At 47.8% G+C, this 24,663-nt stretch overlaps 1 protein-coding gene across 1 annotated transcript in view; it reads left to right on the top strand.

Moving 5' to 3' along the window:
- DOK3 (docking protein 3) overlaps positions 1 to 24,663 on the top strand; it is a 76,891-nt gene that overhangs the window by 38,258 nt on the left and 13,970 nt on the right. Inside the window, exon 3 of the mRNA XM_085618328.1 lies at positions 12,850 to 12,973. Within this exon, the coding sequence (XP_085474454.1) occupies positions 12,850 to 12,973 (124 nt within the window). The remainder of the gene's footprint in view (positions 1 to 12,849; positions 12,974 to 24,663) is intronic.

The raw sequence follows: 24,663 nt of genomic DNA on the forward strand, positions 1-24,663 counted from the left end.
AAGCTCCTTTTTTGGCACGGTGTCAGCTATATTTGGGTTTAAGAAAATACTTTCTTTATGGACACTGCACAGGCTTTGGTGTACTCCACTCAACCAAGGAATTTCCATCCCTTTCTCACACATAAGGCAGTCATTAATAATCTCTCTAGTGAGGGAGGCAGCCTGGTTCTTCCATACCGATAGCCAAAAAAGGGCAGGACGGGCGCGTATAAAATCCAATATAAAATTAAGGTTGAGTTCTCTGTGGAAAATATATTGTGGGGTAGAGATTGGGATACCCAAAAGTTTCCTGCAAAACCTATTTTCTTCCTGCTGGATACAGGAACAATTTGCGATACCCCAAATCTCAGCCCCATAAGTGGCCACAGGGACACACTGTAATTTAAATATTTTCAAAATGACTGATATGGCACCAGTGGTCTTTGGACGTGGAAGGCTAAGGATTGAATTGGTGGCCTTTGAGAACTTGCTCCTGGAGTGAGCAAGATGCTCAGTCCAGGAGCCGTTCGCAGCAAAGACCAACCCAAGATAGGGAACTGTACGGGTGCTTGTCAATTTCTGGCTACCCACTACAATAGAGCTTAACTGTCGCTTCCCAGGACCACAGGAGTGCTGTCAGACGCTGAGGGGTGCTCTGCCTTGTTGTCATCGAGGAGGGGGCTGCTTGTTGCCGTCTTGCCTGCGGGGAGTCGAGGAGGGCTGTAGCACGACGCGGGACTCTGTGTCCCAGGATTCCGTGCTCTCTGCCACCTGTGCTCGCTCCACGCCCACCCGCCCCGGACAGTTCTTAAATCCTCGCGGAACCCGCTGGCGCGGGTCCCGCTTCGCCTGGAGTGCTGTCAGACACTGAGGGGTGCTCTGCCTTGTTGTCATCGAGGAGGGGGCTGCTTGTTGCCGTCTTGCCTGCGGGGAGTCGAGGAGGGCTGTAGCACGACGCGGGACTCTGTGTCCCAGGATTCCGTGCTCTCTGCCACCTGTGCTCGCTCCACGCCCACCCGCCCCAGCCCTACCATCCCTCATAAAGGAGGAGGCGCTATCCGCTACGCGGGACGCGAGCGGGACGCGCCGGACGAAGCCCGGACAAAGGGCGGACCGTCTGAGGCCGTCAGAGGCAGAAGGAGGCTGGGCTGGGCCACGTCCTTTGTTTCTGCTAGACCTGTGAGTACATATTCAGGTTTCGTACCCACTAAACTATGTCTACCCGTTCGGGTAAACTGTTAAGAAATGAAGGTGTAAGGGGGCCAAAAGCAGCAAGCCCCATTATTGGATCTATGGACCGCTTCATTACCAGGGTGGCGGCGGTGATTGATAAGGAGATTGCAATGTCTGAGCGGCGTTTATCTGAGGTCTACCTCCCTTCGAGACGTTCATCCCTGGGGGGCGATGCTCAATCATCACTTATAACTGCCAGTACCCAGTTCCAGGGCGATACTTCGCCTAGTGTTTTTGGTACTTCCTCAAACCCACCCCAGTTGGATGACATTGAACAAAATATAGGCAGGCTAGAAAGTTTGGCTGCTCTTTTTCCAATAGTCACCATGGAGCCTGATGGTCTTGGTAAACTGATTGCATCATCGTCCATCAACACCCCAAGTGAAGCCATTAGTGTTGTGGAACCTTTATTATCGTCCACCTCGCACTTGGGATTACCAGAAGGGGAGATAGTTAGGTCCCCCAATAATTCCCAAACAACCATCATTAGACAGGAGAATAGGCCCTTAAGCAAAAAGGTTCGTAAACGTAAAAGGGGCTGCCCAGTTAGACAGGCCGCGCTTTATCAAAATTCAAGAAAGCCTTTTGGAGTGGGTATGAGAACTACAAGGGTCAAAGCTACAGTGAATAAACTGGCCATACCTGGGGATGTTGTAAACTCTCCTGAGGAGTCACACTCTGGCCCAAATAGTGCGAAACTTTTAAAGTTTACGGACTTAGCAACGGTAGAAAATATTCTTAAGAAGGTCTATAGACTCTTGAATCCGTTGCTAACTCAAGTTAAAGGCCTTGGGGATAGGATTGACAAACTCGAGCAATCAACCCTTGACGGCTTTCACTCACTTAAAGTAGCAGTTAAACAAACAAGTAGAGTGACCGAAGCTAAGAACCTGGTTGCAAGCGGAAACGCGCCTTCATCTCAGCGAGCCTCTAAGCATCCACTATGTTGTGAGAAGGGAGCTTCTAATAGTCCATCTACCCTAGCTTCCACATCTATTCCTAGTCCCAAAGCAGGACTTCAGCAAAAGGGTTCTCAAACCCAGTTAGAGCCCGATAAAAATAAGCCTAAGTCTCCCCGACAGAAGCAGCCACAGGTAGTGAGTGGCATAATGGAAATTCCTAAAAAACAAGGGGCATGTACCAACTCGAGCAGGTTAGCCTTAGAGAAATCCCCTAGGTCCGTCCCCCATCCTACCACTAGATCAACCCTTTCACTTGCCTCTAGTAAACAAGTACGACAAATTCCCCCAGTAAACCTTCCACCAGACTGTCAACCCTTTGCGGCAGTCATGGTTAATGTGCCTCCTTTAAAGGACGGCCAGTTGGAAAACCATCAATCACTTAAGAATAAGTGTATCCACTGGCTAAAGGCAAATAAGCCAATCCCGCTAGGTGTGGATGGCATTATACTGAGTGTCCGTCGAGTGGACTGGGTTGGACACGGGGAAAAAACACAGGAGGGGGACTGTATAATTGTAAATTTCCAAGACCCAAGAGTGGTACCATCGATTTGTACCCCTGTTCCTAATATGGGGGTCCCGGGGGTCAAAGTGGTAGACCTTTCCTTCTTTTATCCCAGGCAAATCATTGATTTTAGCGGTGGAAGCTTAAGTCCCCCTGTTCTTGTCCAGAATAGGAATGGGGTTTCAGGGGACACCAGGGAGAAAAATTTGTGGCCAGCGGGACCCATCTGACTGGAAGTTGGGCAGAGAGTAGATTCAGTGGAAATTTTATCACTTAGCAAAAGTAATCCTACAAGTGGGATAGGTGATCTTATACCCACCTTGCATGACCCTTGCTGTCCTCACGTTTTCCCGAGGAGCTCTACAGGCGGGGACATTCCGGCGCCCTGCAGCACTCCGGCTGTGACGGACCTTGCCCTTAAGGTTTTCAGCTGGAATGTCGCGGGGATTGCAGGAAAGTTGCCCCTCCCTGACTTTATTAGGCAGGTTGACGAGCACTCTCTGTGCCTCTTTCAAGAGACATGGAGTTGTGTGCCGGTCCACAGGGTGGGTTTTTCCTCCTACTTCTCCCCTGCGCATGTCTCATCTTTAGGGAGGGGGCGCCCAGCCGGTGGCCTCCTTATCTGGGTTGCGGCATCTCTTGATTGCAGAATTATGGATTTCCCCACAGGTTCTCCTGACATTCAAAACATAACCATAATAGACCAAAGGGGGAGAGTTGTTTTAAACGTTTATAATGTTTATGCCCGGGGAACCGTGGGCGGGAGAAAGTCTCCTGTAATATCCTTACTCGAGACTTTGTTAAACAACACCCCATATAAGTCTCGTACATTGGTTGCAGGTGATATGAACTGTACGTTCGAGCCTTTGGGTTCGGACGTTTCCCTCGACCAAGAGGAGGAGGACACTAGGTGGGGGATTCCGGCTCTGGAAATCCCACCGATCAAGAGGTGGTCAGAAGTGGCGCTTCAGTTATACTCCCTGAGCCTTGAATTCAATCTAAGGGCTGCTAATGGGAGGACACCCTCGGATAGGCTGGGCGCACACACGTATAATAGGCCCGGACATACATCTAGGTTAGATTATCTTTTAGTAGACGTGTGTCTATGGCCCTATGTAAAGGATATGCAGGTGGTCCCCTCGGTTGAAAGCGACCACAACCTGCTTTCTCTAAGTATGGCTCAGTGGTGGCGTCACGCAAGTAAGGTTTCTATAAACCAGGTAGCAGCACCACCTGAGGTATCTGAAGTCTCCCCTTGTGGTAGGCGAATTAAATGGGCCAAACTGGTTTTATCAGAGGGGAAGGTAGAAGAAATAAAATCTCTCCTAAACCATACGGTATTAAACCTTGGAACATCCTCGGAAGGTGTGGGCAGAGCGAGTGGGCTCTTCGTCTCCCTGATAGATGCCTTGACTAATGTCTTTACTCTTCACCACAATAAATTGGGTAATAAACTCTCCAAAAAACCCCTCGATGGTTGGTATTCCCAACCATGTAGGGTTCTTAAGGCTAAGTTAGTTGAGGCGATCAAAGCTAAGTCCCGTCTTGAGATACAGGAAGCAAGGAAGGCCTACAATAACTCTCTTAAACTAGCCAGGAGGGAGTGGGAAGATAAACATTGGGATGACCTGCTCCAGGCCAGCAAAAGTAGAGACCCAAGGGCATTTTGGAAACTTATAAGTGCACGGAAAAGCCCCGATGCACTTATGAGACCCTGTAACATCTCGCCACAAAGCTGGGTAAAGCACTTTGGGTCTTTATACCTCCCTCCAGATGAGGATGGTAATGCGGGGATGGTTCTTACGCATATAATCGAACCTCATGCCTACGATCTCTTTACTCCGCTAGAACTTGAGGGGGTTATAGGGTGGGTAGCCCCACGCAAGGCTGCGGGTCCCGATGGCCTCCCGGGAGACCTTATGAGGGCATACCCAGTGGAATGGGCACGGGTCATAGCAGCGCTACTTAATGATATCATGATGGGTGGGGCAGTACCTGAATCCTGGAAAGGGGCGGTGGTGGTCCCAATTTATAAAAAAGGGTGCAGGGAAGCTCCAGGTAATTACCGACCCATAAGTCTGATCGACTCCACCCAAAAGATAGCAGGTAAAGCTATCCTTGGAAGGATTCTCCATTGGGTGGAGGAGAATAAAATTCTTTCAGACTTTCAGGCAGGTTTTCGGGTTGGAATGGGGACAATTGAGCAGGTGTTTAGGCTGGTATTATTGTGGTGGAAGGTGGTGGAACTGGGCAAGGGCAGACTTTATCTGGCCTTTATAGACCTGAAGACTGCCTTTGACCTAGTCCCCCGAGAAGATCTCTGGAGGGTACTTCTCGAGCTGGGCTTACCCCCTTACATCTTGTCACTTCTTATCAGCCTTCACGCCCATACCTTTGCCCAGGTCCGTTGGGGTAAAAACGGTGAACTTACTGAGAAGATTCCAGTCTCTAGGGGCGTAAGGCAGGGCTGTGTCCTGGCACCAACCCTATTTTCACTTTATGTGAATGGGGTGGTAAAACATCTCCAGCAAGAACCAGCCGACGCCCCCTGTCTCGGAGGAGTCCGGATCCCCACCCTGCTATTTGCGGACGACACGCTCCTGATTTCGAAGACCCCTCAAGGTCTCCAGAAATTATTAACACGATTTCAGGAGTTTTGTGATGTAAGAGGATTAACAATAAATGTGGATAAAACAAAATATCTAGTCCTAAATCCTCCTAAGAAACTGGGCCGCCCACCGACTCTAAATTCGACCCCCCTAGAGAAAGTAGCCGAATTCGACTACCTTGGCATCCGGATTACGGATAGGATGTCCTGGGTTAGTCATATTGATAAAATGGTCCTCAGTCACAGGAGAGTGGGAGGTGCCCTTATGAGGGAGTTCAGGGCCTCTCCAAGAAGATCACTCACCCCAGTAGTTGATATTTACAAGGCTAAAGTAGTGTCATCAGCCTTGTATGGTGCAGAATTGTGGGGCCACTGTTGTTTGAAAGACCTAGAAACAGCGGAGAGTAAGTTACTGAAATCCCTTATCTCCGTCCCCCTGAGTACTCCATCCGTACCTGTCAGGTTGGACATGGGCTGCAAAAATATTAAAGACCAGGCCCAGCTTCGCCCGCTTTTGTTATGGACAAGAATCTGGAGGGGTGAAGTATTGAAATCTTATGCTGATGCCTTGGGAGAAATTATGAGTTTGGGGGGCTGGGCTAAAATAAAGTGGCTCAGAGATACTAAAAAGCTTTTGGAGAATGTCGGTCTAGGAGGCTGCTGGTCATCACGTTCAGCCCCTACAAAAGAAGTTGTCAAGGCGCATTATTGGAACTGGTGTGCGGAGCGGTTAAACACAACCTCTAACCACTGCAAGTCGACTGTCGCCTTTTTGCAAATTAAAGACACTGTGGCTTTTGAACCCTACCTGGACCTGATAACTCTCCCTTATGACCGAGCCCTTTATTTCAAATTTAGAGTTGGATGTCTCCCCCTAGGTGCATTGGTATCGAGTTGGTCACCTGTGCCCCGCATTTCTCCCAACTGTGCGTGTTGCCCTAGCAAGGCCGAGTCTATTGTACATGTCTTATTTGTTTGCCCGGACTATGCAAGGCCCAGGAGTGTCTGGTTGAAACCCCTCTGTCGCAATATGGGCACACGTAGTCACCTTGAAGCCCTGCGTATTTTAACTACGGACACTTCCCCCCTTTTAGTGTGTGGAATTGCGAAATTTTTAAAGTGGTCCTGGCTTATTCGCTGCAAGAGATTGTCAGTAGCTGTTTAATTCTTTTTTTAGATAATTTATTATGGGAAATTTATGCCCTTTTTATATTCTTATGACTTTGATACTGGCTTCTTGTAACTGTGATTTTTATGTGTCTACTGTATTTTCTATGTGCTTACAAGATATCTTGCATATCGAATAAAAGCTTATGACTGACTGACTGACTGACATTAAAAATGACTTGTTAAAATTGACACATAGGTCCAAGCTATCCATGTACCCAACAAAAGTCTGTACTAAATTACGCAGAGAGTTCGGAGTGCGGCCTATAAGGACCGCATCATCTGCGTATAATAGCACGGGGAGAGTTTTACCATTAATCATAGGAACGTCATGGGTCGAGGTTTTAAGCAGATTGTTCAGCCCATTAATATAAATGATAAAAAGGAGGGGGGCCAAGACACATCCCAGTCTGATCCCCCTTCCTACCTTAATGACTCCCGAAACCTCGCCGCCCATGCCGATCCGCACCTGCACCTGAAGGTCTTTATGGAGGTGCGCTCGGAAATGTACCAGAGGCTCGTCCAAGCCATATGCCAAAATAATTGTCCAGAGCTTCGACCTATTAACAAGGTCGAACGCTGAGGACAAATCCATAAAGGCCAAATAGACCGGAGACTTCCGTGCAATGGTGTATTTCCCGATAACCAAATTAAGATTGAGACATTGCTCGTTGGTAACCACCTTTCTACGGAAGCCTAGCTGACAGTTCTCTAAGATACTATTTTCCTCCGTCCAGGTTAAAATGTTATTATACAAGACTCTCCCCAATATTTTTAAGGTATTATCAATTAGTGAGATCGGCCTATAATTATTAGGCTGGGACCGATCTCCTTTTTTGAAAATTGGGACTATGATACGCTTAGCCCATGTGTCTGGTAGCGTGGCGTGGGTTAAACTATTAAAAACATTCAAAAGTAACGCGGCCCAGAAGTCTGGTTTCCATTTTATTAAATCAATTGGTAACCCATCTGGGCCAGGTGCTTTATTCCCAATACTCTGTTGGATGGCCTCTTCTACCTCAAAAATGGTTAGCTCAACGGTGGTGAATGGGCCATAATCATATTGGTCAAGCTCTGGTTGGGGGGTAGCGTAACTTTTTGAGAAATGATTTTCCCAGAACTCGCTTGAAATATTGCAGCGGGTGGGAGTTAGTAGTTGACCCATCGATCGAAGCTCCCTTACTGCGGACCAAAAAATGTTACCCTTTTTTGTACTTGCCGCCTGGGATAAAGTTTCCCAGCGTTCGTTTAGAAGGGCTCCCTTCCTTTTCAGAATTACTATGTTATATTCCCACCTTGCCGATTGTACGTCTATGGCACACCTCGGGTTGGATAACAGTGCCATGCGAAGATTCCTTTTAGCCAATGTGCACTCAAGGTCGAACCATCTAGGATTGTTTCCTGCCAAAGGGGCAGGTTTCGACAGGAGAGTTTTAATGGCTAGGCACAATTTGGAAAAATCCCGAACTACCTCAGTTTGTGCAATCTGTGATGACAAACAAGAATTAATAAGGTGCATATTGCCTCTAACTAATGTTTTAAAAAGTTGGCCACTATCAATGCCCTTCCAAATTAGTCTCAAATTATCAGTTGAGGGTGTGAGAATTTTTGCCCCGCATTCGGAGGAAAACACAGGCCGAGATGCAGAGCTTAGTACTATTTTGATGGGGTTATGATCCCCATAATCCGTTGCAATTACTTCAGCGGCCATTAGTTGATCTTCAAGGCAGGGGGAAATACAAATAAAATCAATGGTTGACGAGCAACCCCTTCCCCTAAATGTTGGTAATTTTTTATTGGTGGTATTAGGGCTGCTCACCAAATCCATAACATTAGTCAGATTATATGATTTTAAAAACAATGTTAACTCTGCCCCCCTACGGGACGAGGGCCCAAGATCGCTTGTTCCTTCATCCTGCACCAAGCCGTTGATTGTAGCGTTAAAATCTCCCCCCAAGAGGATCCTGGTAGGTCCCGCCATATTTCGCTGACTATCTAAGTTAGAAATAAAATCAAAAAGCCCAATGAAGTTCCTATTAGGGACGGAATGAAATTCATTATTATAAAAATTTACCAATTATAAACAAACCCTCCTTTTAAAAAAGACAACTTGATAGTTTCTACTATTAGTTGAAAGAACCTTAAAACTGCCTCCAGCAGCCACGTTAATCCCAATGAATAACCCCCTTGATGGTCTACCCAATTTAGGGCTTGGGGCTACTACACTGAAACAGTGGAACCCTTCGATGTGTAGATCGTCGGTGGCCCAGGTCTCCTGGAACATGACTATGTCTTGTTCCTTTACTATACGCAACCAATCTTGTTCACCCAGCCTGGATTGGAGTCCCGCCACGTTCCAGCTTAGAACGCTCAGATTGGCTCCCATATTTACCATAAGTGGGGCTGGGTTATCATTAGAGGGTGGGAGTACGATATCTAAATGATCCTCCACATGAGCCTGTGAATTAATCAACAGCAGTGGTTGTCAATCCTGAGCGTCCAAATTGGAAAGTGCATGGAGCCTATTAGCTGCCAGTGGTATTACGTGGGCATCCCTAAACAATATAACTGGTGGTTTATAAAAATAACTTAAAGGGAGTGCACAGATATCGGTACGTTGTAAAAAGGATTGCTCTTGAATGCTAAGTAGATGGCGAACCGTGTATGGTCTGCGAAAATTAAGAACAATACAATCACCGTTAATGTCCTTATCCGATTGGCCATCCCACCCTACTCTCCTGGCCATAATAATTTCATTCATTGAAGAGGGGTGGAAACATTTATGTTTACGTAACCAATCTGCAGATTTATTGCGGAGGTCTAGCCAAGACTCCCTCTGTCCCTCGCCAAGGTTGGGAACACCAGCCAATACTAACACATAAGGACTAGAGGCTGGTGGTAGGCTCAAGACATCTGTGTTAGGACTTAAGTGTGTATCCCTAAGGTGGTCTGCAGCAACATTGTTTGGGTCAACCACAATAGTTCCCTGCTGAGGCAGATTACAGTTCACGCTACCTAGTGCCACGTTGGGTCCATTTGAATTGCATATTTCGGGTATGCCCAAACTTTCCCTCTGCGCAAGAATAGAATTTGACACAGACAAATAGTTTTGGTTACAACGGGATACACTAGAATTGACGAAGGGTGTAACCTGGGGAGGGAGAGCAGCACCCATCGATTGCATAACAGGCCCATGTTTGTTGACCACAGATGTTATAGGATTCCCTCGTCCCACTTCATCAGAAACTTTGTTCAACCTCCCACCGCTTAAGTTGTCCACAGTACGATCCAGCTGCTTAAATTTCCCCTACAACAGAAAATGTTATCACTCACATCCTTGAGGATAGCCAACATAGTCTCAAGTGCTTCCGTTGCAGACCCTGTTTGTGTGGCTCCCCCCACAACACCTGTGTTGGCCTCATTACACGTAAATTCAAAGGTAGTGTCTGTCTGGGTCGCTACTGAGATTGTAATGGCAGCCACGTCAATTTTTGAGCTGCCAACAGGTTGACAGCCTTTGGCATTTTTAGAATTAGGTTTGGTAATGGCAACATACTTTTTTTTTTTAGTAGATTGGGCACTTGATTTGATATTCCTTTGTGCCTTGGCAGCATTACCCCTGGTGTTAATACAGGGCACGTCTAAGACAGACACATTAGGGGAGTCCACAAATAGAGAAAGTGGATTAGGTTAACCAAAGTCAGGCCTCGCTGGTGATATGTTTGGTATATTCGGACAAGTTGTATTAGTATTAGCAGAACCACCCAGCGACAAACGAGATTGTAGCGTGGCAGGGTCCAAAGACAACCGTCTCTCAGTCAGATGGATTTCATGTGTTAGAAGCGATTCAGCCCTTACAATAAATGCGTCCAGGGTCCCGGCTACACCTTTTAGTTTACTCATTTTCTCTCATATAGTAATGTAGTAACCCAATTACACAATCGTGGGCCCACCAAACAATAGCAAAAGGCAATAGGCAGTGAGCTGCTTCACAGTACCTTTACTCTAGATATCCCAAGAAGAAAGGACAAAACAGCGTTGTTAGCTACCGCCAGGGCCAAATTACGTGGCCAAGCCCAGCCTCCTTCAACCTCTGACGGGCTAAGACGGGCCCGCCCTTGGCACGGGCTTCGCCCGGCACGCGCCCGCACGCATCCCGTGAAGCGGGAGCCGCACCGGCCTTTAAGCGCCTCCGGGCATGAGGGAGTGACGGCGCCTCTTGGCATGCTAGTCAGCAGGGCGGTATTGGAGACGTAGTCCCTTGGATCGATGAAAAGCGGTTCCCACGAAGCGGGAGCCGCACCAGCCTTTAGGCGCCTCCGGGTGCGAGGGAGTGACGGCGCCCCCTGGCGCGCTAGTCAGCAGGGCGGTGTGGGAGGCGTAGTCCCTTGGATCGATGAAAAGCGGTTCCCGCGAAGCGGGAGCTGCACTGGCCTTTAAGCGCCTCCGGGCACGAGGGAGTGACGGCGCCTCCTGGAGCGCTAGTCAGCAGGGCGGTATGGGAGGCGTAGTCCCTTGGATTGATGAAAAGGGGTCACCTATCAAAAAGAAAGAAGGGAGGAGAGGACAAAAGTAATGGTAAAGGATGATACTGTGCAATGCTGGTTAGGGGATTTGGAACACTAAATAAGATTTCTTCATAATATATCATTAGAAGATTACAATATTGTAGTTTCTAAACTGCATCCCAACCTACTGAATTATGTATGGTTAGATAGAAAGACAGACTGGAAGAGATGACTTTTGAGTTTTTGCTTGGTGCTATTCCAGCTGGTAATGCCAAAGAGGTCAATAGGTTGTATAATTTGGCATGCAAGAACTCCCAAGTGCCACCCTCTCAGTATCCAAAGTTTGGATGGCATTGGCATGATTAGCATGTTCTTACTTGTTCAGGGAGCCCTTGTAGGATGATACATTCTGGGGGCCTCCTTCTGGAATTTAAAAGCCATACCTTGCACAAACTTAAAGGTGATATAAAGTTTAGCGAGAAAACCTAATTTAAGACATTAAATGTTTTCGAAATGTGCTGATATCTTAGGATGTGCATTCATTTCACCTCCAATCTCGAAGTAAGGATTGGTGGCTTCCTTGAATACAAAGGGACACATGTACAGCCAGTGTCACAGAACTGCTCTCCTTAGGAAGAACAGTCTCTCTCTGAACATGTACAGATAGGGGGACATTACCATAGCGGGTGGACCGCCGGCTTGGTGGTGGCGATCTGCCCGCCATCCCAACTTGATTTACCCCCGTCATAATAATATGATGGGGAGTATCGCGGCCGGGCGGAGCTGGGGCACAATATGGTGGCGGTGCCTAAGAAGGCACCGCCATCCATAATATGATGCCTGGTTACAAAGGCCTTTCCATGGCGGCGATGCCGCCATGGAAATGCTGGCGGGGATGTGCTTTGGGGGACCGTTGCGGGCTCCCAGGGGGAGTGGGGGGTGCACTTGGGGGGTACCCATGGTACCCCCCTGCATTCCCCTGCACAAGGTGGCAGGCACCGCACGGTGCTTGCCACGTTGTGCATGGGAATGCACAACATGTCAAATATGCGGAATGCGACTGCCAGGGTGGCAGTCGCATCCTAATCAGCGGTGCGAGACCGCGCACGTCTGGCGGGCCGGTCCCAGCACCGTGAGGATGGGCGGCGGACTGAAGTCCGCCCAACATCCTAATGGGCCCCATAGTACCCAGATGCACATACATCTGTTTTGCCTTCCTTTCTCTGCTCGATTGATAAAGTCATCATCAGAGGGAAAGTTCTTCACTATGTAATTAAGTCCACAGGGCTTTAAAATCTGCAGCAAAATCGGAACAGTGAAAAAGAGGTAAAAAGCTAAAGGTACGCTATATAGTAAACTTGAAAATAGGGCAATGAAGTACTGTCCAATCCCCGACATTCCTATTTTGAGTTCCATACTGTTGGTACTTACAACAGAAAAGAAAATATAAACAGAGAAAAAAGCTGGGAGATGGCAAATAGAGGATTCAGTCACAAATGAGTAGGAAGAAAGTGACCATAGCTTGAAGCTGATCCAAGTTGCCTCCTGATTTTCAAGTGCGAAAAGCACTGCAAGATTTGAGCCAATTCATGCTATCTAATTTTAAAAAGCTATACTCGTAAATACTTAAAGGTGAGCAAATGTCAGCATCTCAGGAGTCTTGCCCGCATGGTGCTGGATGTGTTATTACCGGTGGGGAAAGCCTTTAAAGACGTGACAAGTCAGCCAATGTCCATTAGTAGAAGAGGTCACAGCGTGCAAAGCTTGCGTACATTTTGGGATGTCTAGAAGATGGAAGAAGTCGATCACATCTGCACAAAGACACCATTCAAAGGACATGTTGGCTGCTCCTTCTTGGGTTGACTTTTCTGCTTTTGTTTAAATTTCCAGAATCCAAGAGAATCAAAACATTCCCAAGAAAGTGTGAAGGTGGACAATAATGGAACTATGGCTGACATCAGTAGGGAAGAGGTCATCATCAAGGACAATTCCATCTACTCGTCCTGGAATGAGGGTATGTGTTGAATTTGTGATTTGGGAGCTATTAAATGAAGAGGAATGATAAAATATTCTCATGTAGAAACTTCAGAAAGGTGTGAATCTCTGGACCACAATTGGCAACTTGCGTACGTCATTTACTGATGTTATTGAGCAGTGCTTAATTTGTAACAAAAAATAATAATAAACAAAGTTTTCCGTAGGAGCTTGCTACTGGCACTGCTGAATGCTGACACTTCCTGTCTTTTTATCTCATTGTTATAGCTTTTTTGTTATATTTTTTATTGAGGATGTAGAGATAATAAACAATACAATGGCTAAAAGAGATGTAAGAAGTTAAGCAGATTACAAAGTTAACAAATTCATTTAAACAAGAAATCTCTTAAAAAATAAGACAAAGTACCATACAACTCTAGTACTAAGAAGAGAAAAAACAAAACAATAAAATACATCGATAATAAATATATATATTACGTTAATTTTATATAAAAGGGGAAATAGAAGAGAGAGGGAATGAAGGTTAAGAAAGGAAAGAGAAAGAGAAGATAGGATACATGAAGATAGTAATGAGTAGTAGGAGAATGATGAGTGTGATGATAGAAAAGTGGTAAAAGGTAACCATAGTAATTCAGATTTCATTTTGTACTTTTATATTGTTGTAGGTTATCTTCCTTTCTTTCAACTTTTGTCACTATTTTAATATATTCCTATTCCTCCTGCTTTCTCTCATTTTGTACCCTTCCTTATCTTGCTCTGAGTCAAAGTCACGTGATAAAAGATATGTCCTGGTGTCCATTATCTGCCAGAGCACAACACCTGCTACTGTGCCTTTCTCCCGATTTGGTTTTGTTTATAAGACTTCACATAAACCTCTTCATTTGTGGTTTGACCTTGCTAAACAAACATGTAACTAAATTGTTCATAAGTCTTGCTTCTGCAAAGGTGATGCCATGACAATTGAGAGAAGCTTGTCTTTGAGCAGCTTGGGTGCCACTAGCCTTTATGTGTTAATTTGCTGGTGTGGGGGAATTTAAGTGTGCTTGGCCAGGGCAGACCCTGATACTGGATGTAGTAGTGAGGCAGTAGTATCAATTTGTTGATTCAAATTACAACCCTCTTTTTTCACAGCTTGGACATTGCCTATCAAGGTGCATAGACCACCCCCACATCATAACACCCAGTTATCAGCTACCCCCTGCCTTCTCTCTCCCAGTGGGAAGACTAGTGCACAGGCATTTGAACAGTCAATCAATAGAGCAAGTGATCAGACCTACATACTGAAGAGTGTAAAATCAGGCTTTGTTCTCCTGTGGACAGCTGTGGGAACTGAGGTTCCTCCGTACATTGCCTTCCTCCTAGACTTTATTCTAAAAAAACAAGATTAATTTATTGTCCATGACTCTTATTGCACAGTGCAGTGTGGTGAAGATACCAGGTGTCCCGGAGGAGAGATGACACTGCACACAAGATTATCTATACGTCTCTTTATTCTCTGAGGGAGAGCAGGCGTCCCTACTTTATGCTCTGCCCCACATTCTGCACCGCCTCTAACGATCCCTTGAGGCACAGTGCAAGTCACGTAGGTGTAGAGCACTAGACTGCAAAACCACGTATCTCCCCCCTTTAATAACAATGCAACAGGCATAAGAACAGTTGTCCCAACTACATGAATGGCTTGACAGTGGGTTGTGCGTGAGCACTTTTTGCGTACAGTCTCTGCGTGGTGACCCCTCACCGGAGGAGTCCTGGGTATCTGCGTTGTCGGCTCAGGGTGAAGATGGTATAGGCCCCTTGGAGCTCTATGTGGTAGTCATTGTATCTTCTTGGTCGCACCACTCTTCTACCTGTGCGGGTGTGTGTGTAGGAGGCCTGCTCCTCTTGTGATTCTCTTTCCTGGCAGTTGTCGTGTGAGGTGGATGCCCCTTGATTATCTCTGGTGTGTCCGCGTGATCGGGCGTTTGGGGAGGTGTGTGTTTTGCTGGGGCGGCGTTGTTTCTTTCTCCAGCGGATTCCGTGCTGCCCCCTGTCCCCCCTTCCAGGCCGCCAGACTCAGGACAGTTGGTAGCAACGTCGTCGTCCAGATCCATCGTCATCCCTTGAGGGCGTGTCATTGGCTTGGCACTGTAGGACCTTGTTGCACTTTGCCATTCTGCTGTGTGACCATACTTTGCCGTCGCTTAGTAGTGCTGAGTGGCAGTACAGTTCTTGGACTTGAAGGGGCGGGCTGAATTTGCTGTCACCTTTCTTGCCAAAGTGGCCCAGTTTCACTCTTACCCAGTCCCCTCGGGCTAAGGAGACCGCTTGTACTCCGTGAGTCTTGTCGTAATTGTCCTTATATATCTTTTGGGCTTTCTGTATGTTGCTTCTCACCACTGCAGGTGACCAGCGGCTTTGAAGTTTCAAGTCCATCCGCGCCAGGTTGTCCCTTGTGAACGGCTCCCTGCCACGCAGGATCCAGAATGGGCTGTACCCAGTGAGGGTAGGAGTGATGCGATAGGCCCACACGGTGTTTCTGATTTCCGTCTCTCAATTCTTGCCGGCGCCGATGGCTGCCTGGACTGAGCCCATGAGGACTCGGTTGAACCATTCTGCTTGGCCATTCCCAGCAGGATGATACACTGGCGTGTGTTTGTTCCGGATGCCAATTCTCTGGAGGAATGCTGTCCACTTTTCCAAAGTGAACTGGGGGCCATTATCGCTGGTGAGGACTCTTGGTATACCTTCCCTCAAGAATGTGTTTGTCAAGAAGGTGATGACCGCATCGGTGTCCACTTTTTCGTGGATCTCCACTTCCGCCTACTTGGAGTATGTGTCGATGAGGACGATCACGTATTTGGGTACTCCCCACGAGTCCAGAATGGGGCCCAGGATGTCCACTGATAATTCTTTCCATGGGTTTGTGAGCGTGTTGAATTCTACCATCGGGGGTCTCACCATTGTGTGTGCTTTGTCTGCGTTAACGCAGTGTTGGCAGGCTCGCACAAATCTTTCCGCAGAGTTGTCCACTGCCGCCACCAGTACGACTGTTTCACTCTTAGTTTGGATTTGATGATGCCTAGATGGCCTCCATGCAGTATGGTGAGGAGGCGGTCCAGCACATCCTTCGGGGGAATGACTTTGTCACCTCTGAGGAGGAACGCAGCATCGTCGCTGAGGGATAACTCCTCGCGCACCTCCCAGTACTTCCTGAGATCGCCCTTCAAGTGTTTTTTCTCAGACCTGCCCTGAGTGACGAAGGTCTTCACTTTGGAGAGATCCAGGTCCCATTCGTAGGCCGTCTTCCAATCTTGCGCCCCTATGTTGGTCTCCTGATATACCATTTTCGCCGATTTCTTGCCCCAGGTATGTGACCTTGCGCAGGCCGAATCTGCACTTTTCCAGTTCAGTGGTGAGGCCATTGGTGGAAAGGGTGTGTAGAACTGTTCTAAGTGTCTCATCGTGTTCGGGCTTGGTTCTCCCCATCACTAGGATGTCATCCTGGAAGTATAGGACATCGTGGCAGTCTTTGAGCAGCTTATACATTAGTTTTTGGAATACTGATGCTGCGGACGCCAGTCCGTAGGGCAGGAGCCAGAATCGGTAGCAGCCGAATGGGGTGATGAATGAGGTCAGCTTTCTAGACGATGGGTGGAGTAAAAGCTGGTGGTATGCGGCGGTAAGATCTATGGTCGAAAACCACTTGATTCCGCTCGTTTGAGCTAGCATGTCGTTGATGCATGGCAGCGGGAACTTGTCGACTAGTATGTTTTTGTTGAGTTCTCGAAGGTCAATGCACAGATGCACTTTTCCATTTGGTTTGCGTGCCACTACCAAGGGCGCCAGCCACTCGGCGCTTTCGATGGGTTCAATGACTCCGTTGTCCTCCAGACATTGTAATTCAAGTTACACGGCTTCCCTGCAGTTGAAGGGGATGTTCCACACCTTGTGACTGACGAGGACCGCCCGACTTTAAGCTGGATTTTATGAGTGAACTTAGACAATTGTTCAATGGTCCCGCCGAAGACGTTGGGGAACTCTTTGCGAAGTTTGTCCACGTTGGAGCTGGGGCTTTCGCTTGTCATCAGTACTTGCGTTTTTCCTCCGGGGTTGAGCTGGATGCCCAGCGCTCCTTGGTGGATCCACCCTAGGACCGAAGGTCCTGTTTCTGCTACGTACAGCTTGCCTGTGGTCTCCCGACCCTTGAACTCGAAGTGTAGCCATCGGAATCCTACCATGGGAATCTTTTCACCTGTGAAGGTGACCGGATGTACATCCGTAGGGTGTAGGTGACGCCCTAGTGTACTGACAAAATCTTTGTCCTATATGTCCCTTTTTATGATTGTGAATGGGGACCCTAAGTCTGCCACCATGGATATCTGGATCCCTCCTATGGACATGAGACAGGAAGGTTTCCTCTTGGAGGTGCAGTTGACGCCTAACACCTGGTCCTCTATGCACAAGATGCAATCTTTGTCTTCTTCTCCTTTTTTCGCGTCGGGTTCCGAGTCGTACATGACACACTTAACTGCGTTTCTGCGGGGTCTCCGCATGCAGACTTTGCCGAAGTGTCCTGTCACGCCGCAAAAGGAGCACTTGACGTGGAAGGCAGGGCATCGTTTGTCTTGGCCGTGTGCGTCTGGCTGCCGCACCTGTACCAGGAGCTTTTTGTTTTGGGGGAGGGCTGAGGTCTTCGTGGGGCATCGGCCAACCTTGTGTCCTGAGGATGGCCTGGTTTGTCCCTGGATGTGTCTTTGTCGCTTATCTTGCACACCGTCGGTTTCGTGTCCTCTGCTTTTTGAAGTCGCCACGCATCTTTTGGAGAGTTCAGCCTTTTTGACGATCGTGACGCTTAGGGAGGAACGGCACGGGGTTGGTCAATGAGAAGGTCTGGGGGCACATCTTGCTGGACTGAAGTGCATCCGCTTGGGAGGGTTGTCGGTGGGGTGCACGGCTGATGGTGGTGGCTGAGGTGGGGGGACCTGCAGGTGCACCTGGTGGGACTCACACGGGCATTCCTGGGTGGCTCTGTGAAAGTCACGGGCGCGCTGGCAGCGTTGGGGGCGCCTGGGCTGCGTCCTCTTCAATAAGCAAATGAGTGAGAGTAAGCTGCTTGGCCCACTGGTGGTGAGCGTGGCACTGTGGAGCCGGTTGATGTGCACACTGAATGCAAGATGGGCGAGAGGAAGCTGCTTGGCCTGATTGCAGAGGGTGTGGCACTGTGGAGCAGTTTGCTTTGCACATAGTGAGGGCAGGTGGCTGGAAGGCAGTAGAGGTGCCTTTGATCAGAGGCACTGCAGCAGTGAAAGGCCTGATGCACGCTGTGGCGGTAAAGCGTTGCTGGAGCACATGTGCTGTGCGCGGGCCTGGTGAGTGCAGGTTTGTCACTCCAAGAATTACATCGCTGTGGCAGAGCGGGTCTGTGGATGGCGGCAGGCTACTGGTAGCGCGGGGCCTCACTCGCGCCGTGTGCGTACCTTAATGCCACGGTAGCGCTGCCGTGGGCTGTGAAGGGTGCAGCGCAGGGCTCAACCGTGTCGGCGGAGTCCTCAGCAGCTCCTCGCCAGTCTGTGGTGAAGATACCAGGTGTCCCGGAGGAGAGATGACACCGCACACAAGATTATCTATACGTCTCTTTATTCTCTGAGGGGGAGCAAGCGTCCCTACATTATGCTCTGCCCCACGTTCTGCACCGCCTCTCACGATCCTGTGAGGCACACCGCAGGTCACGTGGGTGTAGAGCATTAGACTGCAACACCACATGCAGGAAGACTGAGACACCCAGTGCTGTTGATACCACCCATGCTCCCGCGTGAGGGGGTAGAGGTCCTTCACTATGTCTTTCTTTACCCTCCTAGGAGCGAATTCCATGAGCTCAGCTAGTTATTGGTTCTCTAAGCAGCCTAGGCCCTGCAGGATTGATGCTTGGCAAAGCAACCCAACCACTGGCACTTCCAATCGGTCTCACTTGGGAAACATCAGTTTTGTCTTTGTCAATGCTTGTGCTGTACAAACACTGGGAACGCTGATACTATCAGGCTGCCATCTTGAAATCCTGTCATAAAGAACAGAAGAAAAAGTAGGATTACTAAATGGCGGTCATTTTGAGTCTACACTTCACATGGCAGCCATCTTGCAATTTTATTTTTTCCTTTATTATAGATTTACTGTTGCCAGATGGCCATGGTGCACCTACATGCAAAGTGGCCCCACGTGGTGGCCAACCTAGAACAGTGTAACTATATTAAACAATGCACAAATAGAATTCCAAGTGGAGCACCCAATTATAAACAGCAATTGGCTTTATTAAGCCAGTTCTGGCAGCTTGCAGTCATGTTTGTATGTCCACGCTTTACATAGGGGCTTGTATATGGGCAAAAGAGGGAGGGGCATGAGGGCAACAGTGGGCACTCATAAAGCAGAAGGAAGGAGGGGTAGCAAAGAGCTGGAGAGAGAATGTGTGATGGAAAGCTAGACACATGAATACTAAATTTAGGCTGCAGGGAAAACAGGAATCGCCCTGCAGTCCTATTGAGTGGAAAAGTAAAATGCCATAGAAAGAAGCTGAAGCAAAAATCATTCCCTGACATCAGCAGTGGAAGGTTGTAACTCAGCCAATCATGAGGCAAATAGAGGAATAGGGTGGAGAGCCATCAAATCAGGAGCAGGGAACTGATTTCGACAAGCAAGCAACCTACCTAATCATGGGAAAGGAGTAGACTAAATACCCACTCTAATGCTTCTAGTGGTGGGTGCAATATTAATTGCATCTGATAAAATAAGACACTGCAGAGTTCTGAGTTTATCAGGTGCAATAAATAGAATCACTTGTGAGAGTTGCTCTAAAAAATGGGACATAGCATACAGATTCTGTTGTTTTGGGACCAAAATCTGCCTGCTCTACGGTAAACTGGGCATTTTACCCCGATAATTGTCAAAATGTACCTGGGGAAAAATGCGGTGGTGCAGTGTTTATCATGAAACTTGTAAATCTGATATGTGCAGTAACTTCACATAATGAAATTTTCAGAGGCACTTATAATTGGGCCTAAGCATATATATCATACTATTGATTAGATGCTGTTATAGCGAGTCTGCAAATATGGACATCGAAATAGGGCATCAAGGGGCCTTTATTTATGTCCTTCTCAGAGGAAGAAAAAATAAATCTAACTGCCGGCCTGTCCAATGCCGAGCTTCAATGCAACGTCACCAGAAGTACCCTTTGTGATTCAGGGTTAAAACAACATGGTGGATACTGTTGTTTACCAATGGTGCGCCAGGCCAAAATATACTATTCGATTAAAATTGATTAATCAAGTTCTCACCTCTTAAATTTACCTTTTCAAGTGTTTCATTGTTTATGGCGCAGGAAAATGGTACTTCATAAACTCTTAAATATCCCATTGCCTGCTGATTCCAGTTATTTTTTATTAGTACTATTATGTGCATTCATTTGTCTAGCATAGGATTTTATTTGAAATGTCATTTTGTAATTCTAAATTTAATTATATAGTGCTTACTACCCCTGATTAAGCATTGTAGCGCTTTGTGGCGAGTGACAACCTACTATAGAATCAAATTTTGGATTAGTAGAGGGGAAATATAAATTGTTATTGAGAGTGGTGGGAGCGGAAGATCTGTGAGTCTGTTAGTTGGATGAATGGGCTAAAGAATGGGTTGAGGGGGGACGAGTTTAAGAAGGATTATTTGGGGTTTGTAGTGGTATAAGAGGTTTCGGAAGAGTCAGAAAGCCTGTTAGTTGGATGAATAGGATAAAGGATGGATTGAGGAGGGAAGAGTTTGGAAATAGTTTTTTAACCTTCTTTATTAGGTTTTATTGCATTTCGAATACAGTTTACAAATCAGTCACACTGGCCGGTTACACATGTCAAGGTATTATGATCCCACTATAATCACTGTACACTGGCTCTATCAGGAGCTACTGGTCCATCGAGTTATAAAACTGGACCATACAAAAAAAATAAGCCATGTAAGCAGCAGTATTATTCTAGAGGAACTCAAGGTGATGAAATAGTCCCTCTAAGCCCATAGCACATCCACCCTGCAGATCCACCCCCAGGCTTTCTTAGTCTGCTGCTATGGGTGTCTTGCCCAGTCCTTGCGCCTCTTCTTGCCACCGTGCCACTTAAGTGTTACAGCGCGTCAATGTGTTAGCCTTCCAGTGCACAGCATTCAACCTACAGACCATCAGCATCATCAGGTCTATAAAATGGTTTGTAGCGCTCCCTGCTTTCCAGTGTCTAAATAGCCCCAGTATGCCACTCGCCATGTTGTTGAGGTCATTTTGGGCTTTTATGTCACCTAGTGTGTTTGTGACTTTAGGCCACAGGTCCTTGACCATCAGACAGTGCCATGTCAGCGTCAGGCTCTGTACACCATGGACAAGTCAAAGCATTTCCAAATATTCTGTGGAGTTTCATTGGGGAGAGATAAGTCCTGTGTAGAATGTTGTGTTATATATATTGAAATTTAGCGTTACAAGAAACTTTGCGTGGGTGTAGGAGCACCCTATCCCATTCCTTCTGTGTCAATTCCCAGTCTATGTCCCTCTTCCAATTGATGTGGACTGCTAATAAGGGGTCCTGTAAAGTGTGCAAGAGGGCTTGTGTTAGCCACGTTACTTGGTGGAGGCCCTCGCCTATGGTGTGCAAGGTGTGTACGAGTGGGTGCTGATCATGTTCTGTTCCAACGATTTGACACAGCCAGCCCAGTTTGGCCAACAACTGGCTGTGAGCTACAAAATGTACAGCTGGGAGATCCTTGTTGTCCCTCAATTGCTCAAAGGGGATTAGTACACCATCCTGGAACAAATCACCCAAATTCCCCATGCCATCTGTCTCCCATGTCATCATCCCTTCTCTCCCTATCAATTCCCTAAACTGTCGGATTGATCCAAGTCAAATCTCAGGCGCATATTGGGGCATCTTCAGCATAAGGTGCAGACTCCTAAGGAAGCTGCCATAGGCCACCCGCAGTAAGCCGTAAGCCCCCTGAGGGATTGCCCCCATGGTAAAAAGGCCTCCTGCACTACCTGCTTTGCACTGACCCCAGGAGGCATACCAAGTTCATCCACATCCCGCCCCACCAGCCAACGAGTGGGCCACTGCAACTGTGCCACTAGATAATGTTAGAAATTTGGGGCCCAGGGCCTCCCCTTTCCACTGCCCCTATTCCAAAGGTTTACCCCCAACATGGCATGCTAAGTGCGAAAGGGACTCCGAGGTATGCTCACTAGGAGATTATGGAAGTAGTATCACCATTTTTGACAGTGACACTGTACCTTGCACTGAGAGTGGGAGCGTGCTCCAGAATGCCAATTTGGGATGGAGGGAGGCAATGGCTTTCACAAGGTTGCCATCGATAAGGTCACAGGAGGTATGGTAAATATTGACGCCTATGTATCAGAAAGTGTGTGGCTCCCAGCGAAGGGGATGTACGCCCACTACAAGTTGTTGTGGCGGGCACTCCAGGTGTATCGGGAAGAGGCCAGACTTTGACCAGTTCAGCCCTGAGGCAACCTGGAACTCTGACAATATTTCCGTTATCTGAGTAATATTGTCTTGTATGTCCTGTACGTATATTAGAAAATCGTCTGCATATAAGGAGGCGCCTTGCGATACCCCCTCTACTGGTATGCCCCACACCTGGCCCTGCTGTCTGTGCCTATGCACTAGCGGCTCCATCGCTAGAATAAATAGGAGTGGGAAGAGGGGATATCCTTGGCGCGTAACCCTGCTCAATGGAAATGGAGCTGAAACCCACTGCCCTATCTTCACCTGTGCCATGGGCTCCGAATAGAAGAGCCTTATGACTCTCTGCAGCCTGCCATCTATGCCAATAGCAGTTAAGGTTAAGAACATATATCCCTAGTTGACAGTGTCAAACGCTTCCTCTAGATCCAACACTATGCATGCCACATAAGGTCATTGAGTGGGCACCATCTCTAGCACTCAGTGGGGCCTTCGTATGTTAAGTGTGGTGGTCCTGCCCGGTATAAAACTGTTCTGGTCCGGATGCACCAGGCAAGGGAGATGCTCGGGCAGCCTCACTGCAATCATCTTGCTTAGTATTTTGTAGTCTGTTCCGAGCATGGACAGGGGTTGGTATGATGCCATCTCCATGGGGTTCCTACCTGGTTTTGGATGTGAGACCCTCCTTCAAGAGCACCTGTGTATAACTCAAACAACTTGGGGGTCAGTAGACCTTCATGCGCTTCATAAAATTCAACAGGTAACCAATCCAAACTCAGGGTCTTACTTGTGGCTGCACCCCGCATAGCTCCCCAAATCTCATGCTCTGTAATGGGGGTGCTGAGTTCCTCCCTGTCTGGTGGCTCAATAACAGGTAATGTGACCTTGCTGAAGAACTCACGGATTTTCGATTAAACAGTCCTCGCGAGGGGTCATAAAGTGCATGATAATGGGCAGTGAATACTGCGTGTATATCCGATTGATTGGTAACTATCCATGTTAGGGATACTCTTATCATAGTGATGGGGTGGTTGGTACAGCACTTCTCAGCAGCCATGCCAACAGCCGGCTGGATTTGTCACCTTTAGCATGCATCTTTGCTTGGTATGCTCTATAATGCAGGCATCTGATTGTTTCAGTAACGGAAGCATGGTGCTCTGCTGCTGCCACTTGTGGTGGCTCACCAGTAGATCCCCTAGGGAAGCTTCCACCTGGCCAGGTTCCGGTGTAGGTCTGTCCGCGCGCCTACCACCTTGTGTATGCAATGGCCCCACAGTACCACCGTCATGGCCTCCCATTCCATCAGTCTTGAGGTAATAGAACCCCAGTTCTCTGTCAGCTAATTGGATAGATTGGTGCTCAGGTGATCGGGAATACCGGGTCCTCCAACACAGCAGGTTGTAATCACCATGAGGGGACCGGAGGATGCGGTGCCCCCCCTGTCAGATGAAGTTGGAGTGGTTATAATCCAACAGGGTCTTCCCCAGATATTCAGGGCTCATGACCTACAACCAGGTGGCATGATGACAAAGAGTGTGGTCAAGGTGCCTGTGCAGATCGTATGGCGGCGAGTAATAAGAATACTTCCTGGCCTCTGGGTTTAAGATCATCTTCACAGAGGAGGTCAGCAAGGGAGGATGTGAGTAGTCTAATTGTGGGAGCAATACGCAATTAAATGATCCAAGATTTATGTGCCCATCTTGTCAGGATAGTGGAGACGCATACTAGGAAAGACTGGTGTGCTGCGTTTGGTGCATATATGCACCCCAATAAGAGGGTCTACTATCTAGCTGCTCCGCCACCAGCACATAATGTCCTTTGGGCTCTATCTCCGTCGCCATGCATCAAAAGGGCACTGAGAGCCTTACCCATATGAGGGCCCGAGTATGTGGTGCTATTTCATTGACCGAACCAGCACTTTTGTAGGCGTGCATACCCCCCTTTAGATATGTGGGTTTCCTGGATAAACGCTTTTTGGGCATCTCTTCTCTTAAGGTATTGCTGTCCTGCATGTCTTTTGCGTGCTGTCCCAATGCCCCAAACACTTCATGTTATGAAGCGCAATCTAACCATAGTGTCTGCTCGTCGGAGGGGGGGGTTCAAAGGCGCACTACCCAGGTTTGATGGTGCAACGGCAGGCAACAATCAGGACTGGCTGAGATCCTGCCGCATGGCTGTGTAAACAAAGAAAGCAGAACTCCCTACTCCCAAACCCAGTGTAGCCGAGCAACATCTA

This window comes from Triturus cristatus, chromosome 7, assembly GCF_964204655.1.
Source record: "Triturus cristatus chromosome 7, aTriCri1.1, whole genome shotgun sequence".
Taxonomy (NCBI): Eukaryota; Metazoa; Chordata; class Amphibia; order Caudata; family Salamandridae; genus Triturus; species Triturus cristatus.